Below are 22,978 nucleotides of genomic sequence, written 5' to 3' on the forward strand. Positions count from 1 at the left end.
CCCAGTGTTACAGAAGGTTAAGGTGGTTCTTCACCCTCCTTCATCATTCCTTCCTCGAATTTCCATTTAAATAAGGACATTGTGTTGCTTTCCTTGTGTCCCTGGTCAACGCATCCTAAGGAATTTGCCTTATCTGCCCTGGATGTGGTTTGGGGGATTTGGGTGTATTTGGCAGCCACTGAGTCCTTTTTGGAGGTTAGACTCACTGTGATCACGGATGGTCCAAGAAAGGGGCTGTCTGCTTCTTCTGCAACCATTTCTGGATGGATCAGACAGATGATGACTCTGGCCTATTCTGTCAGGGATCGGGTTCCTCCTTTACCTGTTACAGCACATTCTTCTTGGGCGCTTAGTGCTTCTTGGGCCTTCTGTCATCAGGCGTCTGTTGTGCAAGTTTGCAAGGCGGCCACTTGGTTGTCGGTGTACACTTTCACAACGTTCTACGAAGTGGATGTGTTGGCTTCTGCAGTTACCTCTTTTGGCGGCATGGTTTTTCAGGCTGCTGTTTAGTAGGTCTATTCCCTCTTTAAGGGGTATTGTTCAGGTTGGGCTCCAGTTTGTTCTGTGTTGAGCTCCTGTTACCTGGTTGGCTCTTGTGTTAGCCTTGGGATTTTTCGTTGTCAGACCCCTCAGGTTTGGCACTGCTTTGGGACGTCCCTATGATGCTGAATAATGGAGCACTGTGTCTGCCAATGAACGAAAGACAAAATGGGATTTTTGACTTACCGTAAAATCCATTTCTCTGAGTTCATTGACAGACACAGCACCCACCCCTCTAAGGATTTTCAATACTTCTGACACTGCTTGTTACTAAACTCAAGGCCTATAGCAGAGAGGGGGGTGTATACCACCTAGGATCACCCATAGGCATAGCCAACACTTTCTTCTGCCTAGTGTCCTACTCCTGTAGGGGGCGGTATAACCCTATGGTTCTGAATAATAGAGCTCTCTGTCTGTCAGTGAACTCAGAGAAATGGTTTTTACGGTAAGTCAAAAATCCCATTGTTCCAAAGCTTAGTAAGTGCAGGAAATCTCTGACTTCCGTCATCCAATTGTGCAAGCAAAAATGCTGCTTTTAAAAAATTTTCCTTGCCTGTGATTGGATATTCTTTACAAAGTGAAGCTTTGCCTCATTTTTGAATCAGAAAAAAGTTTGTGTCATTTATGGTAAATTACATGTTGCATAAAAAAGGCAAAAAATAAATAAGAAACAATAAGCAATTCACATATCCAACGCTTATGCAAAATGTAAATCAATAAAGTGAAACCATGACATAACGTAATGTACAATCACATATCTTTTAGAGAAAGGAAACTGACTCTATGCCAAATGGGTAAGGTTACCCCCCCTTCAACACAGCAAAACTTAGGGCCAACGGGCCAACCAAAAACATGAGCGCTCATAATCTCCCTGCAACAGCAGCAGACTCCATGCATATGCTCTTCCAAGGGTTTGAATCAGCTGTACGCCTGACCATTATTTTTCACACCTGTAGCAGCTAATGCAAAACCAGTTACGGAGGTGCTAGCTCTGGAGTTTCCAACCAGGCTTGCCAAATGGCGTGAAATTTTTGAGTCGCATTCCTATGCTGATATGTTAGGTGCTCCCTGACGAGGTTGTAATTGACCTGTTCTACCCATTGTTTGTTTTTTGTGGGAGCGTGTGGGGAGAGCCAGAATCTGGCCACTAGCTTTCTAGCAAGATATAATAATCTGATCACTGCTACATTGGATGGTGAGGGATATATTTCTTCATCAATAGCTCCTAATACACAGACCATGGAGTCCAAAGGGATCATAACCTGGTAGACTGTAGAGATAGCATCGGTTATTTCAGTCCAGTAGCAGTGTAGTTTGGGGCAGCGCCAGATTAAATGGATTAGAGATCCCTCCTCTCTATTGCATTTGGGGCACAGAGGAGAATCCCTCCTTCCCCATCGATGCAATTGAATGGACGTACGGTGGGTAGGACCTATGTAACAAGAATAACTGAGATAGCCTATGCGATTGTGGGACTGATGTGATTGGCATGGATTGCAATCATAATTCCCATGTTTCGTCACTTATCTCCCCCGGGTCCTCTGTCCAGCCCCTTCTGCATGATAGGGCTGCAGGGTGCTGTATGAACGCCAATAAGCTTGAATAGATGTGAGATATGAGGACCTTTTTCTCTTGTCCATAGAAAATGTCCCTCATCAGAGAGTGACCAGATAGTTTTTGTATAGATACACGGCCCTGGGCTTGGAGAGCATGTCTTAATTGGAGGTATTTATAGAATTGATGTCTGGGTAGATTAAATTCTGTTTGGAGGTCCATGAAGGATTTCAACACATTTTGGTTATATAGTTGGGAGATATTACAAATACCAGCCAATCTCCATATTTGGATACTTTCTAGTATGCATATCTCCGCAAAATTAGGGTTGCACCACAGCGGGGTTTCTACAAGAAATCCTGTCACACCCAAGCTATGTTTAACAGTAGTCCAGAGCTTTTTTAGGAGAATATCAGTAGGCGCCATTTGTGGCAAATGAGATAGTACCGCCTCCAAACCGGCCAAAACGGAGGTGATGCACGTTCCAGTCCGCAGTAGGCCATCAGTCGGGTTGGATTCACCCGGTGAACCAAGACCGCCCAGATGTTGTAGTTGAGAGGCATATAAATAAAGCCTAGGATTAGGTACTGCTGCTCCTCCCTGATCTTTGCCATACTGCAGTGTGGAAAGGCTGATCCTAGCTACCTGCTTTTTCCATATCAGAGATCTAAACAGGGTGTCTATACTCATGAACCATCTAAGAGGTATTCACTGAGGGGAATTGTGCATAATGTATAACAGGGCCGGAGACCATTTTGATTAAATTTATCCTTCCTATTACCGTCAGTGGTAATTTACACAAGGTGTTACAGGTCATTTGGAATCTTTTGAATAGGGGTAGTAGGTTTTCTTCTAAATAGGGTCAGCGGTTTCGCAGAGACCTGCACTCCTAAGTATTTAAAAGAAGAGACAACTTTGAGGAACTCTGCACCATTCAACAAGGTAACCAGTGGATCATCTAAAGGCAGAAAAACCAATTAGCTCCAATTGATGGATAATCCCGACAAAGAGCTGAAGTGTTGAATCACTGGCATTGCATTGGTGAGGGACGTGTCCGCATCCCCCAAATAAAGAAGAGTGCCATCCGCGTAAAGGGAGATCTTTTCGACACCCGAATATTAATCCTGCAATAGTCGAGGACAACCGCATGGTAGCCGCCAGCAGCTCCAGGGCCAACGCAAATAACAGGGGTGACAATGGGCACCCTCTGTCTCATACCCCTAAAGAGGGGAAAAGGGTCCGAGAGATCTCCATTTACGTGTATCCTGGCCGTAGGAGCTGCGTATAACAGCCTCACCCAGGCAATAAATGTATCCCCCAGTCCAAAGCGTTTCAGCACTTCCCACAGGTGAGGCCACCCGACACTGTCGAAGGCCTTAGCTGCATCTAATGATAGAATTACTCTCTGGCCTGGATTAACGACAGGTAACTGGAGGTTGAGAAACAATCTTCTAATGTTAAGAGCTGTGGACCTAGTGGAATAAACCCTGATTGATCTTTATGAACAATTTTGTGGATAACTTTGGCCAGTCTAGTAGCTAGCACCCTGGCTAGCAATTTCACATCTGTTGTTAGTAACAAAATGGGCCTATAGGAATCTAGGGATTGGGCCTCCTTACCAGGTTTGAGCAGTAGTATAATCATTGCTTCATTCATAGATTGGGGTAAGCGTCCTTTTCTTTATCGTACATCATGAGACACCGAGCTTAAGTAAGTAATTAATGGGTTATAGGCCACCTTCAGGTGTTGACATTGGTTATACCCAATCAAGGAAGTTCACTCCCTATATAACCCCTCCTCCTTCCAGGAGCACATCAGTTTTTTCGCCAGTGTCTAAGGTGTTGGTCACAAGTGAAGATGTGCTCTGAGGAGCTCCACTGGAGGGATCCATGCTGGATTTAAATAGCCTCCATAAAGACCAGATCCATCCTAAGTGCCACTAAGGGCTTAAAGGATGGTACCTGGGGCCTTGTATCCGAAGCACGAGGTTTTGCCTGTAACGCCTCTCTTTGGAGGGCTGGACCCCAGGAACCCAGGGCTTTGGTCTTGCTACATTACCTAGCTTCCTGGTGGGGTGCTTTTACAGGTCCAAGGGAGTTGGAACCCCGATATTAGGGACCCGGTCCCTGAAGGTTTGCTAAACGCAGCGCGCCGTGATGGGTGAAGGCTGGATTGTCTGTTCAGCAAATCAGAAATTAATTCAGAAAAAATGTTGTCATGCCTTAAATCTCCACTAGAGGAAGTCTATGCACATACCTTACTCTGTTGTCTTCACTGTTAAGCTCAGTCTGTGTCTGGTTGCAGCAGCGTGTGGACGGATTTTTTCAAGGTAAAAGAAATCTGCACAAGTATTCCCCCCCGCCCCCCCCCCCGATGGGACCAGAGGGTTAGGGGGACAGCAGCTCTGTACCCCTCTTACATTGCACACACCCCACCACCACCACCACCACGGGGGGGCGGGGGGGGGGGGTGTGTGGAGGTCCCGCTAGTACCACTAATTTACTGTGGCTGATTTCACTGTTGTTTGTGCCTGCTGCTGGATGGGTTCCTGCTCCCCCCCCCCCCCCCCCTCGTGTTGGGTCGGTGGACCAGAAAAAGCCACGCACAATCGTGGGGACATAATAAATGTAAAAAGGGGCAGAATTTTTTCTCGGAGGGGTCGGGGCCTAAGCGCGATGCCGTGAATGTCCACGAGGACACACGGCAAGCTAAAAACAAATAACACACAGCTGTGACAGTCTCTCCTCGGCTGACGAGGAGAAAACAATCAGCCTGCAACACAAGGACACGAGCTGTGGGATATGTGAGGGTTGCAAACTGGCATTCCTGATAAAGGAACGACACCTTTTTTCCAGCACTAGGCTGAATTTTATAGCGGCTTTAAATGTCATGACTACTTTCAGCGATTAAGTGCAATTTGTATAGTGCCTCTGTTTTTGCACTTATTACTATGCCTACCAAAAAAGACACCACAAAAAAGTAAAGGTTTCACCCCCAGGCGCTAGGATCCCGTCACATTTCCACGCTGTCATCCTCGCCTGAATTACCAGTTATGGCAAACCAGGGTGAGCCATTGGAACAAATTGATGGTGCAGCTGCTTCTCACATCTCAGCTCTTGTATACGTGACTGAAGATGTCCTTTCCTCCTTCTTGCAGGGTCTGGAAGGAAGATTAGTGGCTTTAATCACATCCTCCATTCAAATGGATAGGAAGCATGCTAGACCCCCCTCCCCCATTTCAGAACCTTTCCAAGGGGAACAGTGGGCACAGGATGAGGTGTTGCGCTCAGTCTATCAGGAGGAAAAAACAAACCAATGATGATTCCTCTGCGGAGGAAACAACAGTAGATGAGCCTTTTTCAGCCTCTCAATCTGAGAAATTGCTGATACAATCTCTTACGGAGATGGTTCGTTCTACTTTCATGCTACCCCTAACGGAGTCTCCTGAAAGTTCGGTTCTTCCTTGGGTTCCTTAAAAACCCTCTCAACCTTTGCATGTGTTTCCTGCACATGCGTTACTAGAACAGCTTATTTTTGCTGAATGGGATCACCCGGATAAGCATTTTTTCCCTCCTAAGAGGTTTGCAATTCTCTATACCCTGGAGGAGAAATTATCCAAAAAGATTGAAAATCCCAGGCCTAACTTGTCCAGTAGACAATGCACAGATGCTTATGTATCCAACAGATAAAGAGTTGGAATCCCTGTTAAAACCTACTTTTTCCATGGCAGGTGCCGTTACTCAGTCTGCAGTCGCTGCATTAGGCGTCTGTCAATCTCTAATGGACCAATTTAAACAGGCCCTTAGAGAGCTTCCTGCACAACAAGCTCTGGGTTTTGGCTGAACTACCAAAAGCATTATGCTTTGTTTGCCATAGATGCCATGAAAGATTCTATTCACCAGGCGTCCCGCCTTACGCTTATGCTTGTGCATATGCATAGAATCCTGTGGCTAAAAAATTGGTCAGCTGAAGCACCATGTAAAAACCTCCTAACTGGGTTCCTTTTTCATGGGGAGCGGCTATTTGGAGAAGACTTGGACAAATATATCCAAACAATTTCTAGTGGGAAAAAAGTACTCTCTTGCCAGTCAAAAGAAAGTATAAATGCCTTTCATTTAAACGGGCTCTTTCCCTTGCGCCAGGGGCTTCCGCCTCTAGGCAGTGGCGATGGCCTCCGCCGTCAGACTCTAGAGGAGAACCTCAGGGTCAAACCCAGGCTCAAAAGAAGTCCTGGGGTCGGAAACCTGCAAAGCAGAATCCTAAAGCCTCATGAAGAGGCAACCCCCCTCACAAAGGTGGGGGGGAGACTTGTGCAGTTTTCAGAAGTCTGGAAAGAGGAAATTCAGGACAGATCGGTCATCTCCACGGTAACGCTGGGGTACAAGCTGGAATTTCGGGACTTTCCACGTCTCGCTTCCTGAGGTGAAGCGTTCTCAGAGATCCAGAGAAAAGACCATCTCTGTTTCAGGCACTAGACCGATTAATATCTCAAGGGGTGATCATACAGATCCCCACAAAAGAGCAAGGTCTGGGGTTTTATTCAAATCTTTTCATGGTGCCAAAACCAAATGGAGACATCAGACCCATTCTAGATTTAAGAAATCTAAATCAGTTCCTGAAGATCTGATCCTTTTGCATGGAGACGATCAGGTCAGTAGTTTCTATCCTTCTAGGAGGAAAACTTCTGGTATCAATTGACATCAGGGATGCATATCTGCATGTCCCTATATTTCCCGCTCATCAAAAGTTTCTGCGGTTCGAGTTAGAACAGCAGCATTTCCAGTTTGTAGCCCTTCCCTTCGGGCTAGCCACAGCATCCCAGGTGTTCACTAAAGTGCTGGCCCCACCTCTAGCCAGGTTAAGGGCACAGGGCATAACAGTCGTAGCCTACCTAGATGATCTATTGCTAATAGATCAGTCGGTGGCTCGTTTGGAGAAAAGCGTACACACTACAACCAATTATCTGAAAAGTTTGGGTTGGATTCTCAACTTAGAGAAATCTTCCTTAATACCGCTAAAGAGGCTGGAGTACTTTGGTCTGATCATAGACACAGCCCAGGAAAGGGTGTTCTTGCCTCAGGCAAAGATCAACTCCATAAGCTGGTGCGGATGGTCAGGTCAAATGGTGATCCTTCCATTCGCCTTTGCATGAGGTTGCTAGAATCCATGGTGGCTTCATTCGAAGCAGTTCCCTGTGCCCAGTTTCTTTCAAGACTGTTGCAAAATAGTATCCTGTCTGCTTGGAACAAAAGCATTGGCAAGTCTAAAGCTTGAATTGGTCTGTCCCCAAGAGTGTCCCAAAACCTCTCTTGGTGGTTACTAACCCAGAATCTGCTGAAAGGAGAATCCTTCAGACCAGTCATCTGGAAAATGGTAACGACGGATGCTAGCCTTTCAGGCTGGGGAGCAGTACTAGAAAAGACAACTGTCCAGGGACAGTGGTAAAGAACCTTGCCCATCAATATCCTAGAGATTCGGGCAGTACGTCTGGCTCTTAAGGCCTGGACTTTCAGGTTACTGGATTGAATCCTGACAGGACAATCTGACAATGCTTATATCAATCACCAAGGGGGCACCGAAAGTCTCTCAGCGGGGGGGAGAGAGGTGAACCATATTTTAACTTGGGCAGAAAGGAATGTTCCATGCCTATCGGCAGTCTTCATTCCGGGGGTAGAGGATTGGCAGGCGGACTACTTGAGTCGCCAGCAGTTATTCCCAGCGGAATGGTCTCTTCACCCAGACATATTTCGGGCTGTTTGCCAAAGATGGGGGACTCTGGACATAGGTCTTCTAGCATCCAGGTTCAACATGAAGTTACTCAACTTTGTGGCCAGAACAAGGGATCCATTCGCATGCGGAACGGATGCGCTGGTGACCCCATGGGATCAGTTCTCACCGATCTATGCGTTCTCCCCTATTCAGTTACTGCCACGACTTTTTTGCAGGATCAAGCTGGAAAGAAATCCGGTAATTCTGGTAGCACCAGCATGGCCCAGAAGGTCATGGTATGCAGAAATCGTAAAGATGGCAGTGGAGGGCCCATGGTCCCTCCCACTATGGGCAGATCTGCTCTGACAGGGACCGATATTTCATCTTTCCTTACGGTCTCTAAATTTAATGGCCTGGCTATTGAAACCCACATTCTGAAAAACGTGGGCTTTCTGGGTCAGTTATCTTTACCCTGATTAGTGCAAGGAAGCCAGCTTCCAGAACTATAGAATCTGGAGGTCTTATGTTTCCTGGTGTGAATCTAAGGGTTGGCACCCTTGGAGATATATCATAGGCAGAATTCTTGTCTTTCTACAAAATAAGGGGTAGAAATTAAGTTGGCCTTGAGTACTATTAAAGGCCAAGTCTCAGCTTTATCGGTCTTATTTCAAAGACCACTTGCTGCTCACTCTTTAGTCGGGGATTTTTTACAAGGGGTAACGTGGCTTAATCCGCCCGTCAAACCTCCCTTGAACCCTTGGGACTTGAACTTAGTTTTGTCTGTTACAAAAACAGCCATTTGAACCAATACAACATATTCCCCTAGTCCTTCTGACAAGGAAGTTGGTATTTTTGGTTGCTATATCCTCAGCAAGGAGGGTTTCAGATTTGGCTGCTCTTTTTTGTAAAGAGCCACATTTGATTATTCATGAGGACAGAGTGGTGTTACGCCCACGTCCAGTCTTTTTGCCAAAAGTGGTCTCAGGTTTCCACTTGAACCAAGATATTGTCCTGCCATCGAAAAGTCACTACATTGTCTTGATATGGTGATAGCAGTGAAAATCTATTTAAAGGCAACTGCTCAGATTCGTAAGACTGATGTTTTATTTATTCTGCCAGAGGGTCCTAAGAAAGGACAGGCAGCGTCGAAATCCATTGTCGCTAAGTGGATTCGGCAAGTGATAATTCAAACTTATGATTTGAGGGGTAAGATTCCCCCTTTTCAAGTTAAGGCGCACTCTATCAGGGCGTTTAGTGCTTCTTGGGCAGTGAGTCATCAGTCCTCCATGGCTCAGAAGGCCGCAACTTGGTCTTCAGTGCATACATTCACAAAATTTTATCAGGTGGATGTAAGGAGGTATGAGGATATCACCTTGGGGCACAGTGTGCTGCAGGCAGCAGTATAAGTCCTCAAGTCTGTGGTTACCCTGCGTTGTCTCTCCCTCCCCTTAAGTAGCATTGCTATGGGACGTCCCATTAAGTAATTACTTAAGGTTCTGTGTCCCATGATGTATGATAAAGAAAATAGGATTTTTATTACAGCTTACCTGTAAAATCCTTTTCTTGGAGGACATCATGGGACACAGAGGTCCCGTCCCTCTTTTGGGATTAAGTATATTGCTTTACTATAAAAACTGATGTGTTCCTGGAAGGAGGAGGGGTTATATAGGGAGTGAACTTCCTTGGGTATAACCAGTGTCAACACCTGAATGTATCCCATGATGTACTCCAAGAAAAGGATTTTACAGGTAAGCTGTAAAAAAAATCCTATTTTTCTAAAGCAGCTAAGAATACCTCTCTCAATTGGGGCATCAACGTCTCAGAATATCGTTTGTATACCTCTGCCAGCAAGCCCTCCACTCCTAGAGACTTGCCAGGAGAGTGCCTCAAGCATCTCATCAATCGTTAGAGGAGCATTCAATTGCTCCGCATCCGACACCGAGACTTGTAGGACATGGCTCTTGTCAAGAAACGACCTTATTTCATCCAGGGTTGGTGAGACTTTAGAGGAGTACACAATAACATAGAAATCTCGAAACAAGGACAGGACGTCTGCATGAGAGGAGACCAAGTGACCTAATGGACTAGTAATAGCCTCTATATATGAGGATCCCTTTTGAGATCTTATGATAGCCAACATATGACCTGTACTTTCCCTGCCAGACACGAATAGCACTTAACCTGTGGGTGTCTAAGCCTCAACATTCCGCAAGCCCAGCTCCAAAAGAAGCCGATCAAAGGGAGTCTGGCTCCTTCCCGGAGTGTGTGTTTGAGCTCCTTTAGAGTATTTGTCAAGTTCCGCATCAAGGTAATTATTAAAATCACCGACAATGAGTGCCGGTATATTTGGGTGATGAAGCTTTGCCTCATTTACTAAGCTCTGGAGCAAATGCCCTTGCAAAGTGTACAGTCTATTTGCCTTTAGTGAATCAACCCCTAAGAGCTGCCATGCCCTGGATATTATGCTCACAGGAATACATCTAAAAGATTTTTGTTTTTATCTACACTCTCAGCTGTTACCGTTGCCTGGTACATTTTTACTGCTATAACAGTAAAGAACCCCTTATTCAATCTCAAGTTGTGGCCCTTTGGGATCTTCTTCGGGGACCTTACTATAAACCGTTTATTACAGTTACTGTGGTCACATTTTGATATCAGTTTATATATGCATAAAGAGAGCATTCCCTAAGATATAAAGCTAAATAGGACTTTTACTTTACCACACCAAGAAAAAAATCTTCAAGAAAAAGCAAACAACTTTTATTGCATATGTTTAGTAAATAAGCCCTGTATAAGGGAAGTTAAACACGCTACTAGCTATAGCTGCTAGCGATAATCACAGTATTTTCCCAGCGGGGGCATCCACCAGGAGCAGACAATTGCTCGGCAGAAAGGATTCCCCTGTCAGCATTGTCTGTGTTGATGGGACAATCGTTCAAATTTCTTGCAGGAAAGAAATTTGCACTGTGTATGGCCTGCCTTAGTCCCTTATACATGGATTTTTTTACTGAACACATGCAATAAAATTTGTTTTTACTTGGAGATTTTTTTCTTGGTGTGGTACATTTAAAGTCCTATTTAGCTTTGTGTCTTAGGGAATGCTCTCTTTTTTTAGGCATATGTAAACAATCTGGTACCAGTAGATCCAACCATAAATACAGGAGTGGGATTTGTTGTCCCTCTCCCACCATTCTTCATGATTTGCGAGATTGTTATGATTATACGTGATTTTATCCCATCTTAAGCACTGCTTCTCCAGAGTAAATTGTTGTAATCTATGTAATCAGTCCTCATAGCTGAGGTCCTCCACCCCCCTTATTCATTATGTTGCCCTTTGCTGCACTTTTTCCAGTGCAAGGACATCCTCCCTGTGGATTGGTGACCAAAACTAAACTGCATAATCAAGATAAGGCTGAACCAGTGTTTGTCTAGGGGTAGAATTGTTGATTTATCTCTTGAATTATAGGTCCTTTTTTAATGCATTAAAGAACTGTGATAGCTTTGTTAGCTGTGATTTGGCATTGCATGCTACTGCTAAGTCTGTGAGCTACAAGCACCCCCAGATGCTTTTCCATCAAAAACTTCAGTTGCTTTTTTCCAAAGCAGTTTGGAATGAGGTCTATGTAGCAAAATTGCCAGTTATTAGTGTTCAGGCCTTGATAGACGAGGCACTGTTAATTAAAAATAAGGAACAAAAACAAAACAATTGCACAAAACAAGTATAGGTGTTGCCAGAAGCAACCAGTCTTCTCCCAGCTGCCATGTTTCTAAATCGGGCCAAAAAATGTCATTGACCATCTGACACGATTGATGCATCAGTAATGTTTCAAGCTCGTGCTTCTTCTGTTTAGCAGCTGACTCCTCAGCCCTGATGGCATTGTTCAGGTACTCTTCCCCATTGTAATGACTTGGCCTATTCTTTTTATAGAGATGCGGGGCCCAGGGGCTGCAGCTGCATTCTGATTGTCACCAGGGTGGAAGGATGAGCATCATTTACATCTAAAAAAAATGCAAATTCCTGCCATTATGAGTCATATAATTACCTTATCTGGGGGGACAGAGGATTGGCTTTTTGATGAAAGCAGAAAAAAAAGTTATGCAGAGAGGCAGCATATCCATAAGTGTGGCTCAGCAAGGGGTGCAAGACGAATTGCGATCTACGGGAAATTGATTATACAAGTGTGGTGTTATGCAAACAAAAAACTACAAGCTTGCCAAACATCAAAGTGGGACTCCAGGGAAACTGTATAGAGTGACTTTTTTTAGAATAGAACGGAGAAGACCTTATAGAGTGGATTTTTTTTTTAATAGAATAGAGAAGACCTTCTAGAGTGGATTTTGCTTTTAATAGAAAGGAGAAGACCTTTTATAGAGTGGATTTTTTAATAGAATGGAGAAGCCCTTATAAAGTGGTTTTTGTTTGTTTTTTTTTCTAGAAAGGAGAAGACATTATAGAGTGTAATTTTTATTTATTTTTTTTTAGAATTGAGTGGAGAAGGCCTATCTCTGATTATCCCGCCTGTGTCCCGTTGAGATTTCTCCTAATTTCCTGTTATAGCGATCAACTGTCACAAATGTAGGAAAGGAACACATACCTCCCATTTTGGTTATACTTGCCAAAATAAAATCTTCAAGTTCCACCATTTTTCCCCTCTCCCTGAAGCTACAAAAAAAAAGTTGGCTGGATTTCTTCTTTAAAGGAGAAGTAGGGCTAAAGCTCTTTTGGCCCTACTTGTCCTGGGGATCACAGGAGTGTGCTTCATTCTGCACTCCTGTGACCCATATTCAACCGCTTCAGACTCTAGAGAGATCCTGACTTTGACATCAGGATACACCTAGATGCCTGGACCAGAAGCTGGCTCAGCCTCTCAAAGTAGGTATGTACAAGATACAAGATTCACTGGCTGCTGCCTCCCTTCCACTTTTTTTTACCTCTTCAGTTTGCCGGTTTTTGAAACATAATCTTACAGAATCTTACAGCTCAGAAACAGGAGCAGTTGGACAGGGTTTCGAATCTGATTACTAGCCAAGACTCTCTAAAGGTGCCCACAGATATGAGATTACACTCTTCCCAATCCTGTTTTTGGCCTCCCTCTAATGCCGCGTACACACGAGCGGACTTTATGGCAGACTTTGTCCTGCGGACTTTTCAACTGACTTTTCGACGGACTTTCCAAATGAACGGACTTGCCTACACACGATCAACCAAAGTACATGATGACGCACGACCGGACTAAAACAAGGAAGTTCGTAGCCAATAGCTGCCCTAGCGTCGGTTTTTGTCCGTCGGACTAGCATACAGACGAGCGGACTTTTCGACCGGACTCGAGTCCGTCGAAAAGATTTGAAACATGTTTCATTTCTAGGTCCGTCGAACTTTTGGGGAAAAAAAAGTCAGCTGGAGCCCACACTCGATCGAATTGTCCGACGAACTCCGGTCCGCCGAACCAAGTATGCTGTAAAGTCCGGTTGCGTGTACGCGGCATAACATCCCTCGTTCTAAGGGAATCTCTGCCACAAAACAATATATGTTCTCCGACCCACTCATGCCCCGACTGCAAGCAATCTTTCTTCTAAAAGCCATCAATCCTGTTTTTGGATGATCTTAGGTCTTTGGAGTACCAGCAGACACCACTGAACACGTTTTGTCAAGAGAAAGGAAGTGTTCAGACCAGCAAACACAATAGAAAATCCTTATTAGTTCTTGTTTTCTTCACAATCGGCCCATGCTGAAGTTGTCTGCAGCCCTCTACCCCTTTCCATAGTCTGAACACAAACAATGCATTACTATTTTATGTTTAGAGATCTAGCAGTTGGACTGTGCCCTCTGACTGCCTGCAGGGCTTGGACTTGAGGCTGACATATTGGCGTTAAATACAATTCTAGACTTTTAACTCGATAGTGTTATTTGTATTGTTATATAAATCTTATGGGGCGTGGTTTTGCTATTGAGCATTCTTTTAAGATAAAAAAATAGAGTGGCAGTCATTACAACTGTTTAAAATATACTATATTTATTGGCGTATAACACACACTTTTTCACCCTGAAAATGGGGTGCAAATAGTATGTGCGTGTTATACGCCGATACTGCAATTTGGGCTGCCTAGGAGGGAACGGGGAGGGGGTAGGACGAGCGCTGTCAGATTACATACAGCGAGAATCTCCTGTTTACTCGGCGGCCTCTATAATAGGAAGTCCCGTCTCCTGGGCCGGCTTTGGACCAGTGTTCTCTCTATCATAGAATCCGGTCCAGGAGGCGGGACTTTGTATTAAAGAGGCCGCCGAGTAAACAGGAGATTCTCGCTGTATGTAATCTGACGGCACTCATCCTGCCCCCCTCCCTGTCCCCTCCAAGGCAGCAGTAATCTGAGGTGAGGCTGCAGATGGGCACTGATCAGGCTGCATTAATGGCAATGGTGACGCTGCATATGGGCATTGATCAAGCTGCAATGATGGGCAATTGTGAGGCTGCAGATGGGCATTGATGGGCCATTGTGAGGCTGCAGATGGGCATCGATCAAGCTGCATTGATGAGCAATTGTGAGACTGCAGATGGCATTAATCAGGCTGTAGATGGGCAATGGTGAGGCTGCATTGATGGGCACTGACCCTTATTTTGCTTCAAAGTTCTTTATTTAAAATGTAAAAATTTTTCCTGAAACTTCCCTCCTAAAATGAAGGTGCGTGTTATACTCCTGTGCGTGTTATATGCCGATAAATACGGTAATTGTTATTAGATTTAACACTTTAGCAGATTCATTAAGGCGTTACCACCTTGCATTATTTTTTTACTTGCCACCTAGGAGGCCTAACTCACAAGGCCACTGGCTACCAGTCATTACATCAAAGAGTTGACAAAAGGCTACTTCTGTGTGAGAATTAAAAACTATACATAGAAACAAGGTTTTTAGCACATACTAATTAAAAAATGCATTTAAAAATACTCAATGTCCTCCTTTAAAGAATAAAGTTTCCCATGTACATCAGATGGTGTTTGGATGCACATGTAGCATCCAGCCTACCTTAAAGTATTACTAAACCCATATCATAAAAACTATTGATAAATGCTTTATTACATGCTGTTCACAGTCACTATGAGATTCATTTTCTGTATTCTGCAAAAAACCTTGGTGATCCTGCTGCTCTCTTTCTCTAACCTCCTGTCCCTGTCCCCAATTCAGCTAGGGATTTTGTAGCTGTGGTGGCAACTCTGCACATGCTCAGTTTTCAGTGAGTTTCTATGCTGAGCATTTCCTCCCTATCACATCTGAGCAGCCCATGTGACTATAGATTCACACATGTGGATGTATACACAGTGGTAAATGACAGCCCACTCCCTTCCACCTCCATACCCACTAACTAGCTAAACACAATGGGGCGAGATATTACATATAGTTTGATAGAGGCTTCACCACCCTTTTATTCTAAAACAAAGGCTGGAGTGGCGTGACACCGCCTGCGTCTGGCAGAAATCTGCCCACACCCATGTTATTTCCACAAAATAATAAAGATTTAATTTCAAATATATGTTTGACAATTTAAAACGGTTGATTTGATATTTATTTTCATTCTGTATTGCAAAGGCTTTTTTTTTTTTTTTTTTGAACATGTGACCAGCAGCAAAGGTCTAGAAGCTCCTCCTGCTTATGTCTCCCTGCAGACAGGCTGGGAATAAGCTGGGTCATGTGACCGCTGTACATCAATTAGGTACTTTTGATACCTAATTACAGTGCCATCATCCACATACAGAAATAGAAAAGACAATGTAAATTAAACAGTGTGTGTTTAGTATCACTTTAAGCTGGCCATACATTATTAGATTTTCAAACAACTGTTTGTGAAAGATCAATCAGCAGAGCATTTAATGGTCCCATTATTGACTCAAAGAATTTTCATTTGATTACAATAACAATGTTTAGAATTGTAATATTCAGTTTCCATTCCTTTACAATAGCATACAAATATGATGCAAAGATTTTTTTCATGACTAAGGACAGCATAAGCAGAATTTCATTCATTCAGATAACAAAAAATGTTTGCAACACTTTCAAATTTTCGTATCCATACAATTGAAAAAAGTCGAAAAAAAAAAATGTAATGCAATTTCTACAGTGTATGGCCAGCTTTAGAGTACAGAATTGACTACAGACCTTACTGGGACTGCTTATCATGTGGGGAACAAGCGTTCCTTAATCAAATTTTCTTGTTCAATGTCTTTTTATCAATAAATATTTCCTTGAAAGAAAGGGGTGAAACTCCTACATCCCGAGATCATTACACATTTCAATTGCTTGATCAAATTCCCAACTTCCAATCTTTTATTCTCAGAGTTGGCTCCTACACCATCCTGTAAGGATGAATTATTGTGTTGCATAAGTAGATGGCCATTACTTTTTATAGGGTGTAGCAAGGCACGTAATTATTCATCTTTGCTGCACCTCAAGGTAAATCCTGATCTCTGTTTAGCAATGGTCAGAAATCTGATATTGTGAAAAAAGTAGTTCAGTGTGTGTTCCATGGTTGCCCTCATTCTGAACCCACTGCACCAGAGCATGAGAGGGATGTTGCACAGGACAGTGTCACGTGACTTGCATAAGTCTAGTAGTGTGTCTTTATAAAAAAAAAACTCAGAGGGAGATAAGTTGAGCAGGCTTTCCAGTTTTGGCAGCATGCCCTTCTCTATTCTTGAAGTTATTGACCTTTTCTTCAATTTTTTAAAAGGTATGATGTGTAATAAGATTTATTCTCTTGTATTTTCTTGTCTAGATCAACAAAGATCCCTTTCTCAGGAACACACTCGCTAGAATGTCATATGGCAGCTTCTTTCAACTTGCAGAGGTTTTCACAAGCCAGGCCGAGGTTGAGACCAGTCAAGTTGGTGCGAGCGTGAGCCCTGAACTGACTAAAATCGCCCTGACGATGGAACTGACGAGGAAAGTAGCAGGAATCAACAGTCACACCGTTCACCAACTTATGGGCTACAGCCTTCAGTACATGGACATGTTTGTACCATGGCTGCAGAAACAAGGAGGCTGGGTAGGTATTTCTATACTACATTGTCTGTAGAGAATTGGATGCAGCTTTGTGCTTGTAAAATCACTCATGTTCTTGCTTAAAGTGGTTCTAAAGGCTGAAGGTTTTTGCCCCCCCCCCCCCCCCCCCCCGATACTCACAAGATCCCGATCCAGCGACCTGCACGAAAGCAGAATCTCTCCCGGGTCTCATTTTTCATTGGCTGAGACACAGCAGCTAGAAACAATGGTTCATACTGCTGTCAATCACAGCCAGTGAGGGGGGAGCGGGGGGGGGGGGGGCTCAAACACACAGAGGCGGCTTGGGGAGTGAGCATGCATGCGTGCCCCAGAGCAAGCAGCTTGCTTTGGGGACACTCAGCGGTGGGGAGATGGGGCCAAAAGCATGGGTGGAGGACTAAAGAAGAGGAGGATTGGAGCTGCTCTCTGCAAAACCATTACACAGAGCAGGTAAGTATGATGTGTTTGTTATTTAAAAAAAAAAATGTGAACCCTTACAAACACTTTAAATGTCTATGGGTTCGGTGCAATATAAACAACCACAGTTTTGTTTGGGTACTAGGTAAGCATTTCTTTGCGTTAGAGTTTCTCTAAAAGGTTGGGAGAGAAGAAAAGGGGGAGTACCATGGAAGAAATGCATGTAACGCCATACATAAGTCTTTTTTTTTTTTTTTTTCCCCCTTCAACCAGCAAGTTAACTGAAAGAAAATGACTTGATTTCCCCATCCCCACATTGGAGGTGGATGGGGGAATCCCTCCTGCTGGGCTATTTTATTCTGATAAATTGACTATCAATTAAAATCAAAATGTCAATTAGCATGCTCATGCGTAGATCGAAATTCGTCCGATCCTTGCTGAACCTGCTGATTTTCAATGTATGGCTGGCTTAAGTGTAGTAGTTTGTATTATAAGGTATGGAATTTGGAAAAAAATTAGTGTATTTCTATTGCATATACTCACATCTGTGAGGTTGCCAAAAGCCCATCTATGGATCAAGCAGACTTTTTTTTTTGAGCTTGCCTAAGTACACCTGTCCCCATGCAGAGAGGGTGGGTGATCAGACTCAATGCTTGCAATGATATTTTAGCAGATCATGGACTGGATGGTTGTTGGATCACAACACTAAATAAAATAAAAGGTTATTTCAAAAAGAAAACTAGAAGATAGGTCAGCAAAGGTGATTTCTTCAACACCATCAATGCATTTTATGGCACTTTGATGGCCATTTTATCAGAATAGGTGTACAGAACACCAGGGAGAAGATAAAAAAAATAGAAGTAATATCCAATTGATAAAAAAAAAAAAAAAAAGAAGTAAAGAAAATCATTGTAATTTATATATACATTAATAAATAATATATAAACAACATATGGCATAACAACAATTCATTATAATAATCACTGATATTTGACATTTTATATTGTATACGGTTAGGGCTCATTTACACTTCGACTTGAACGCATATTAAAGCGCCTACTGCTCGCTTTTTTGAAGGTTTAATGAAGCTTGGCAAATGGTGTGTGTTTTTAGTTTTGATTTGTTTTAAATGGGGCCCAGTAGAACCCAAGCTCATTGGTACTCTTGTTCGTCAGTTCCCAAGCTCATTGGTACTCTTGTTCATCAGTTCCCAAGCTCATTGGTACTCTTGTTCATCAGTTCCCAAGCTCATTGGTACTTTCGTTCAGCAGAATCCCAGCTTGTTAGTACCCTCGTTCAGCAGAATCCCAGATTATTAGTACCCTCGTTCAGCAGAATCCCAGCTTATTAGTACCCTCGTTCAGCAGATCCCCTGCTCAGTAATAACCCCCAGCTCTGCTGATCCAATGCTCATTAGTAACCCCCTAGCTCTGCTGATCCTTTGGTTTGCTGATCCTCCTCACTTTCTGGTCCTGCTCACCTCTCGCTATATTACTTTAATGCTGTGAACCATTTGTGACATCTGCTAGTTTCTCCTGCTCCAGTTCCTCAGTTCTGCTGATCCTCTGACCCTCACTCCTCTCTCTCTGGTCCCTGCTCACCTTCTACTATAGTGTTACCATGTTGCACACCACGTTTGCCGTCTGTTAGTTGCTCCAGTCCGGACCCCGCTTACCTTCCTGCTGCTCCACGAGCCCTTATGTGAAAAAAAGATTTTGTGGAAAAAAATAGACCCATAATGATTGTAAGTTTACTGACATGATTGTTGTTTTTATCCAATTGACATGATTACTAAGAGTGCTTTTAGAACATCACAGCACTTGATTTGATCTGGCTTTGCATAATAGGTAGACGAATTGATGCTAAAGTACATAATATACGGAATATATTATAAAAAAATAAGTACTTCTTATGAGCCCCTTGTAGACCGTACATTATTGTTTCTTTTCTCTGTGATTTTGGAAAATCTAACAAACAGATTTGAAATATAAAATCATTATGAAAATCCTATTAGTACAGTGATTGGTTAGAATTCTTTATCAATTTTTTCTGAGCATAAATAAATTTTCTTTAGGTATGCTTAGATTAACCACTTCAGCCCCAAACCATTTGGCTGGCAAAAGACCAGAGCACTTCTTGCGATTCGGCACTGCGTTGCTTTAACTGACAATTGTGCAGTGGCTCCCAAACAAAATGGACGTCCTTTTTTCCCCACAGATAGAGCTTTCTTTTGGTGGTATTTGATCACCTCTGTGATTTTTATTTTTTGCGCTATAAACAAAAAAATAGTGGCAATTTTGGAAAAACGCATTATTTTTTACTTTTTGCTGTAATAAATATCCCCAAAAAATATATAAAAATTTTTTTTTTCCCTCAGTTTAGGCCAATACGTCTTCTTCTACATATTTTTGGTAAAAAAATTGCAATAAGCGTTTACTGATTGGTTTGCGCAAAAGTTTTAGCTTCTACAAAATAGGGGATAGTTTTATGGCATTTTTATTAATAATTTTTTTAGTAATGGCGGTAATCAGCGATTTTTATCGTGACTGCGACATTATGGCGGACAAAGCGGACACTTTTGGCGCTATTTTGGGACCATTCACATTTATACAGCGATCAGTGCCATTAAAAAATGCATTGATTACTGTGTAAATGTGACTGGCAGTGAAGGGGTTAACCACTAGGTGGCGCTGTAGGGCTTAAGTGTGTCCTAGGGAGTGATTCTAACTGGGGGGGGGGCTGGGCTATGTGTGACACGACACTGATCACCGCTCCAGATTACAGGGAGCTGTGATCAGTGTCCTGTCATTAGGCTGAACAGGGAAATGCTTGTTTACATCAGCATTTCCCCATTCTTCCTTTCCGTGAGATGATCGTGGGTATCCCCGCGGACATAGAGTCCGCGGGACCCGCGATCACACTCACAGAGCTCGCGGCGCGCGCAAGCAGCTTCTTAAAGGGCAATGTACAGGTACGTTAATATGCCTTTACGTGCCCTTCTGCCGATGTATATCGGCGTGAGCCGGTCAGCAATCGGTTAAAATGCTGTAGCATGAATTAGTGACTGGTAAGATAAAGTGATTGTAAAGTCTCGTGCTTGTTTGTTATTTAAAAAAAAAAAAAAAAATGTTGGTTATTTAAGTTGGATTGCATAGAGCAGCCAGGATCTTCCTCTTCTCGGGTCCCTCTTCGCTGCTGCTAGCCCCTCCCTCCTGTCGAGTGCCCCCACAGCAAGCAGCTTGCTATGGACCGGGATCGGCCCCTTACACGGATCTGTGATCACCCGAGTCTAAGCGACTTGGTGATCACAGCGCGTGCAGGGAGCGTGCAAAGGGGAGGCCGTCATATGACGGCCTCCCGGAAATTCAGGTCCGCGATGTGGCCGGCATTCGGCTATAGCGCGGACGCCAAGTGGTTAAGGCAGACCTTACACCCTTTGCAAGGCTTGCTTTATTTAGTAAGAGTCCCACCCTATCCTTAACTGCTGCAAAAGAAGAAAGAAAAAGAGCTGTGGTGGGGCTTAAAAGGTAATATAATTACTAAAGCTGCACGATTAATCGTTAAAGAATCGAAATCATGATTCAACCCCCCCTCACGATCTTAAGACATCATTTCCTCGATTCAGTGCAGAGCCGTTCTTTGCTCACAGCTGACAGCTGTCAAAAAAACAACACAAACGGGCATCCTGACAAGTTTATCACAACATGCTTAGAGCAGAGATGAAGAGAAACATTGTAACATTTGGTTCTTTTAGATCAAAGGTATAAAATGAGGGAAGTTTAACCACTTCAAGACTAAACCTTTTTCTGACACTTGTTGCTTACAAGTTAACCATATGCCGACCAGCTCATGATGATGTACGTCAGCACAATGGCATGGCTAGGCAAATGGACGTACAGGTATGTCCCCTTTAAATCGCATAGTTGTCGGCGCGCGCACACCACTTACTCCGTGCCCGCGGGTCCTGCGGACTCTATGTCCGTCGGGGGCACCGCGATCATGTCACGGAGCGGCAGAACGGGGAGATGCCTATGTAAACAAGTCATTTCCCTGTTCTGACTAGCAACATGACAGAGATCTACTGCTCCCTGTCATCAGGAGCAGTGATCTCTGTCATGTTGTAGTGAGTTCACACCCCCCCCCCCCACAGTTAGAACCACTCCCTAGGACACACTTAACCCCTTGATCGCCCCCTAGTGTTTAACGCTGCTAGTGTCATTTACACAGTAATCAGTGTATATCGATGTATAAATGACAGTGGTCCCAAAATAGTGTCAAAAGTGTCCGCCATAATGACGCAGTCACGATAAAAATCGCAGATCACCGCAATTACTAAAAAGAAAAAAAAAAATTAATAAAAAAAATGCCATAAATCTATCACCTATTTTGTAGATGCTATAACTTTTGCGCAAACCAGTCAATATACGCTTATTGCGTGTTTTTTTTTTTTTTTTTGTTTGTTTTTTTTACAAAAAATATGTAGAAGAATACATATCGGCCTAAACTGAGAAAGAAATTTGTTTCTTTTAGATATTTTTTGGGGATATTTATTATAGCAAAAAGTAAAAAATATAACTTTTTTTTTCAAAGTTGTCACTCTTTTTTTGTAGCGCAAAAAATAAAAACCGCAGAGGTGATCAAATACCACCAAAAGAAAGTTCTATTTGTGGGAAAAAAAGACGTCGATTTTGTTTGGGTACAGCGTCGCACGGCCGCGCATATATATATAGCGCGCATCTGAATAGCAAAAAATGGCCTGGTCTCGAAGGGAGTTAAACCTTCCGGAGCTCAAGTGGTAAATAACCTCTTTAAGTTGATCCATTTTCTCTGCACAGCTTCCCTGTGAGTCTTTGTTTGCACAAACCCTATAAGCATGTCATTAATTTTGTGTCTGTGGTTGACCCAACTAAATATTAAATGCTTGCTTTCTTCTCCTTTTCCAGGAAAATATCGTTTCTAATGGAGATATTGCTGACTTGCAGATTGATTAGTGAATATCTACCTCAGTTGGAGACCCTTTCTAATGGGAAATGAAAGAAATCCCATGCATCTTGTTTAGACTTCTTTGGACTGTACCGAAGAAAAGACTTGCACTGTTTTTTTTTTTCTACATTTGGCAAGCTGCTGACGATACAAGCAATTCCTTTAAGGTGGTTTAAGGGAATGGATTCTGTTAAGCATTTTATGTCCTATGAATGAGACCTCTATCTGAAATCTCAGGAAACAAATCTGCCAAACTATGAAACTTTTAAAGATTTGATAACAAAGACTTTTATTAAATGTTGGCATCTGCTGGCATATGCCATTTCTTATTTTTTAACAGTAATCCATATCCTCCAAGTGAGGCGGGCGGAATGTTTATTTTTTTATACCGCTGTTGACTTGGTTTGGTGGGTATTAAAATTGTACATTTATACCTCTTTAAAGGTTTGGGTTATCCAACACTGATGTTTTTTGGGTTCTGCCTGAGCTGGTGAGTTCAGTCACCTACAACTTTCTTCTATCTGGAGGGGACATTAGTGGTGAGGTGTCTGCTCCAGATTTCCTGGCTCTATCCACTTTAAGTAGTTTTTACTCTTCCAGTTGGAGGTTTTTATTCATTTTAAGGCTTTTTCACGCTCGCGGTGGAGTGTGGTGCCCTCTGAAGAGCGATCCATGCTGAGATAGCTTTTCAGAAGCCATTTGAAGCGTGTCATCACCACCCGATTTAACCCTGTAATGGCAC

At 43.2% G+C, this 22,978-nt stretch overlaps 1 protein-coding gene across 1 annotated transcript in view; it reads left to right on the forward strand.

Annotated features, from left to right (window-relative positions):
- Positions 1–22,679, forward strand: part of BCL2L12 (BCL2 like 12) — a 68,365-nt gene extending 45,686 nt beyond the window's left edge. The window contains exons 6-7 of the mRNA XM_073602189.1: positions 16,571–16,840; positions 22,197–22,679. Coding sequence (XP_073458290.1) covers positions 16,571–16,840; positions 22,197–22,244 — 318 coding nt within the window. The 3' untranslated portion in view covers positions 22,245–22,679. The remainder of the gene's footprint in view (positions 1–16,570; positions 16,841–22,196) is intronic.
- The last annotated feature ends 299 nt before the right edge of the window (positions 22,680–22,978 follow it).

This window comes from Aquarana catesbeiana, linkage group LG10 (assembly GCF_042186555.1).
Source record: "Aquarana catesbeiana isolate 2022-GZ linkage group LG10, ASM4218655v1, whole genome shotgun sequence".
Taxonomy (NCBI): Eukaryota; Metazoa; Chordata; class Amphibia; order Anura; family Ranidae; genus Aquarana; species Aquarana catesbeiana.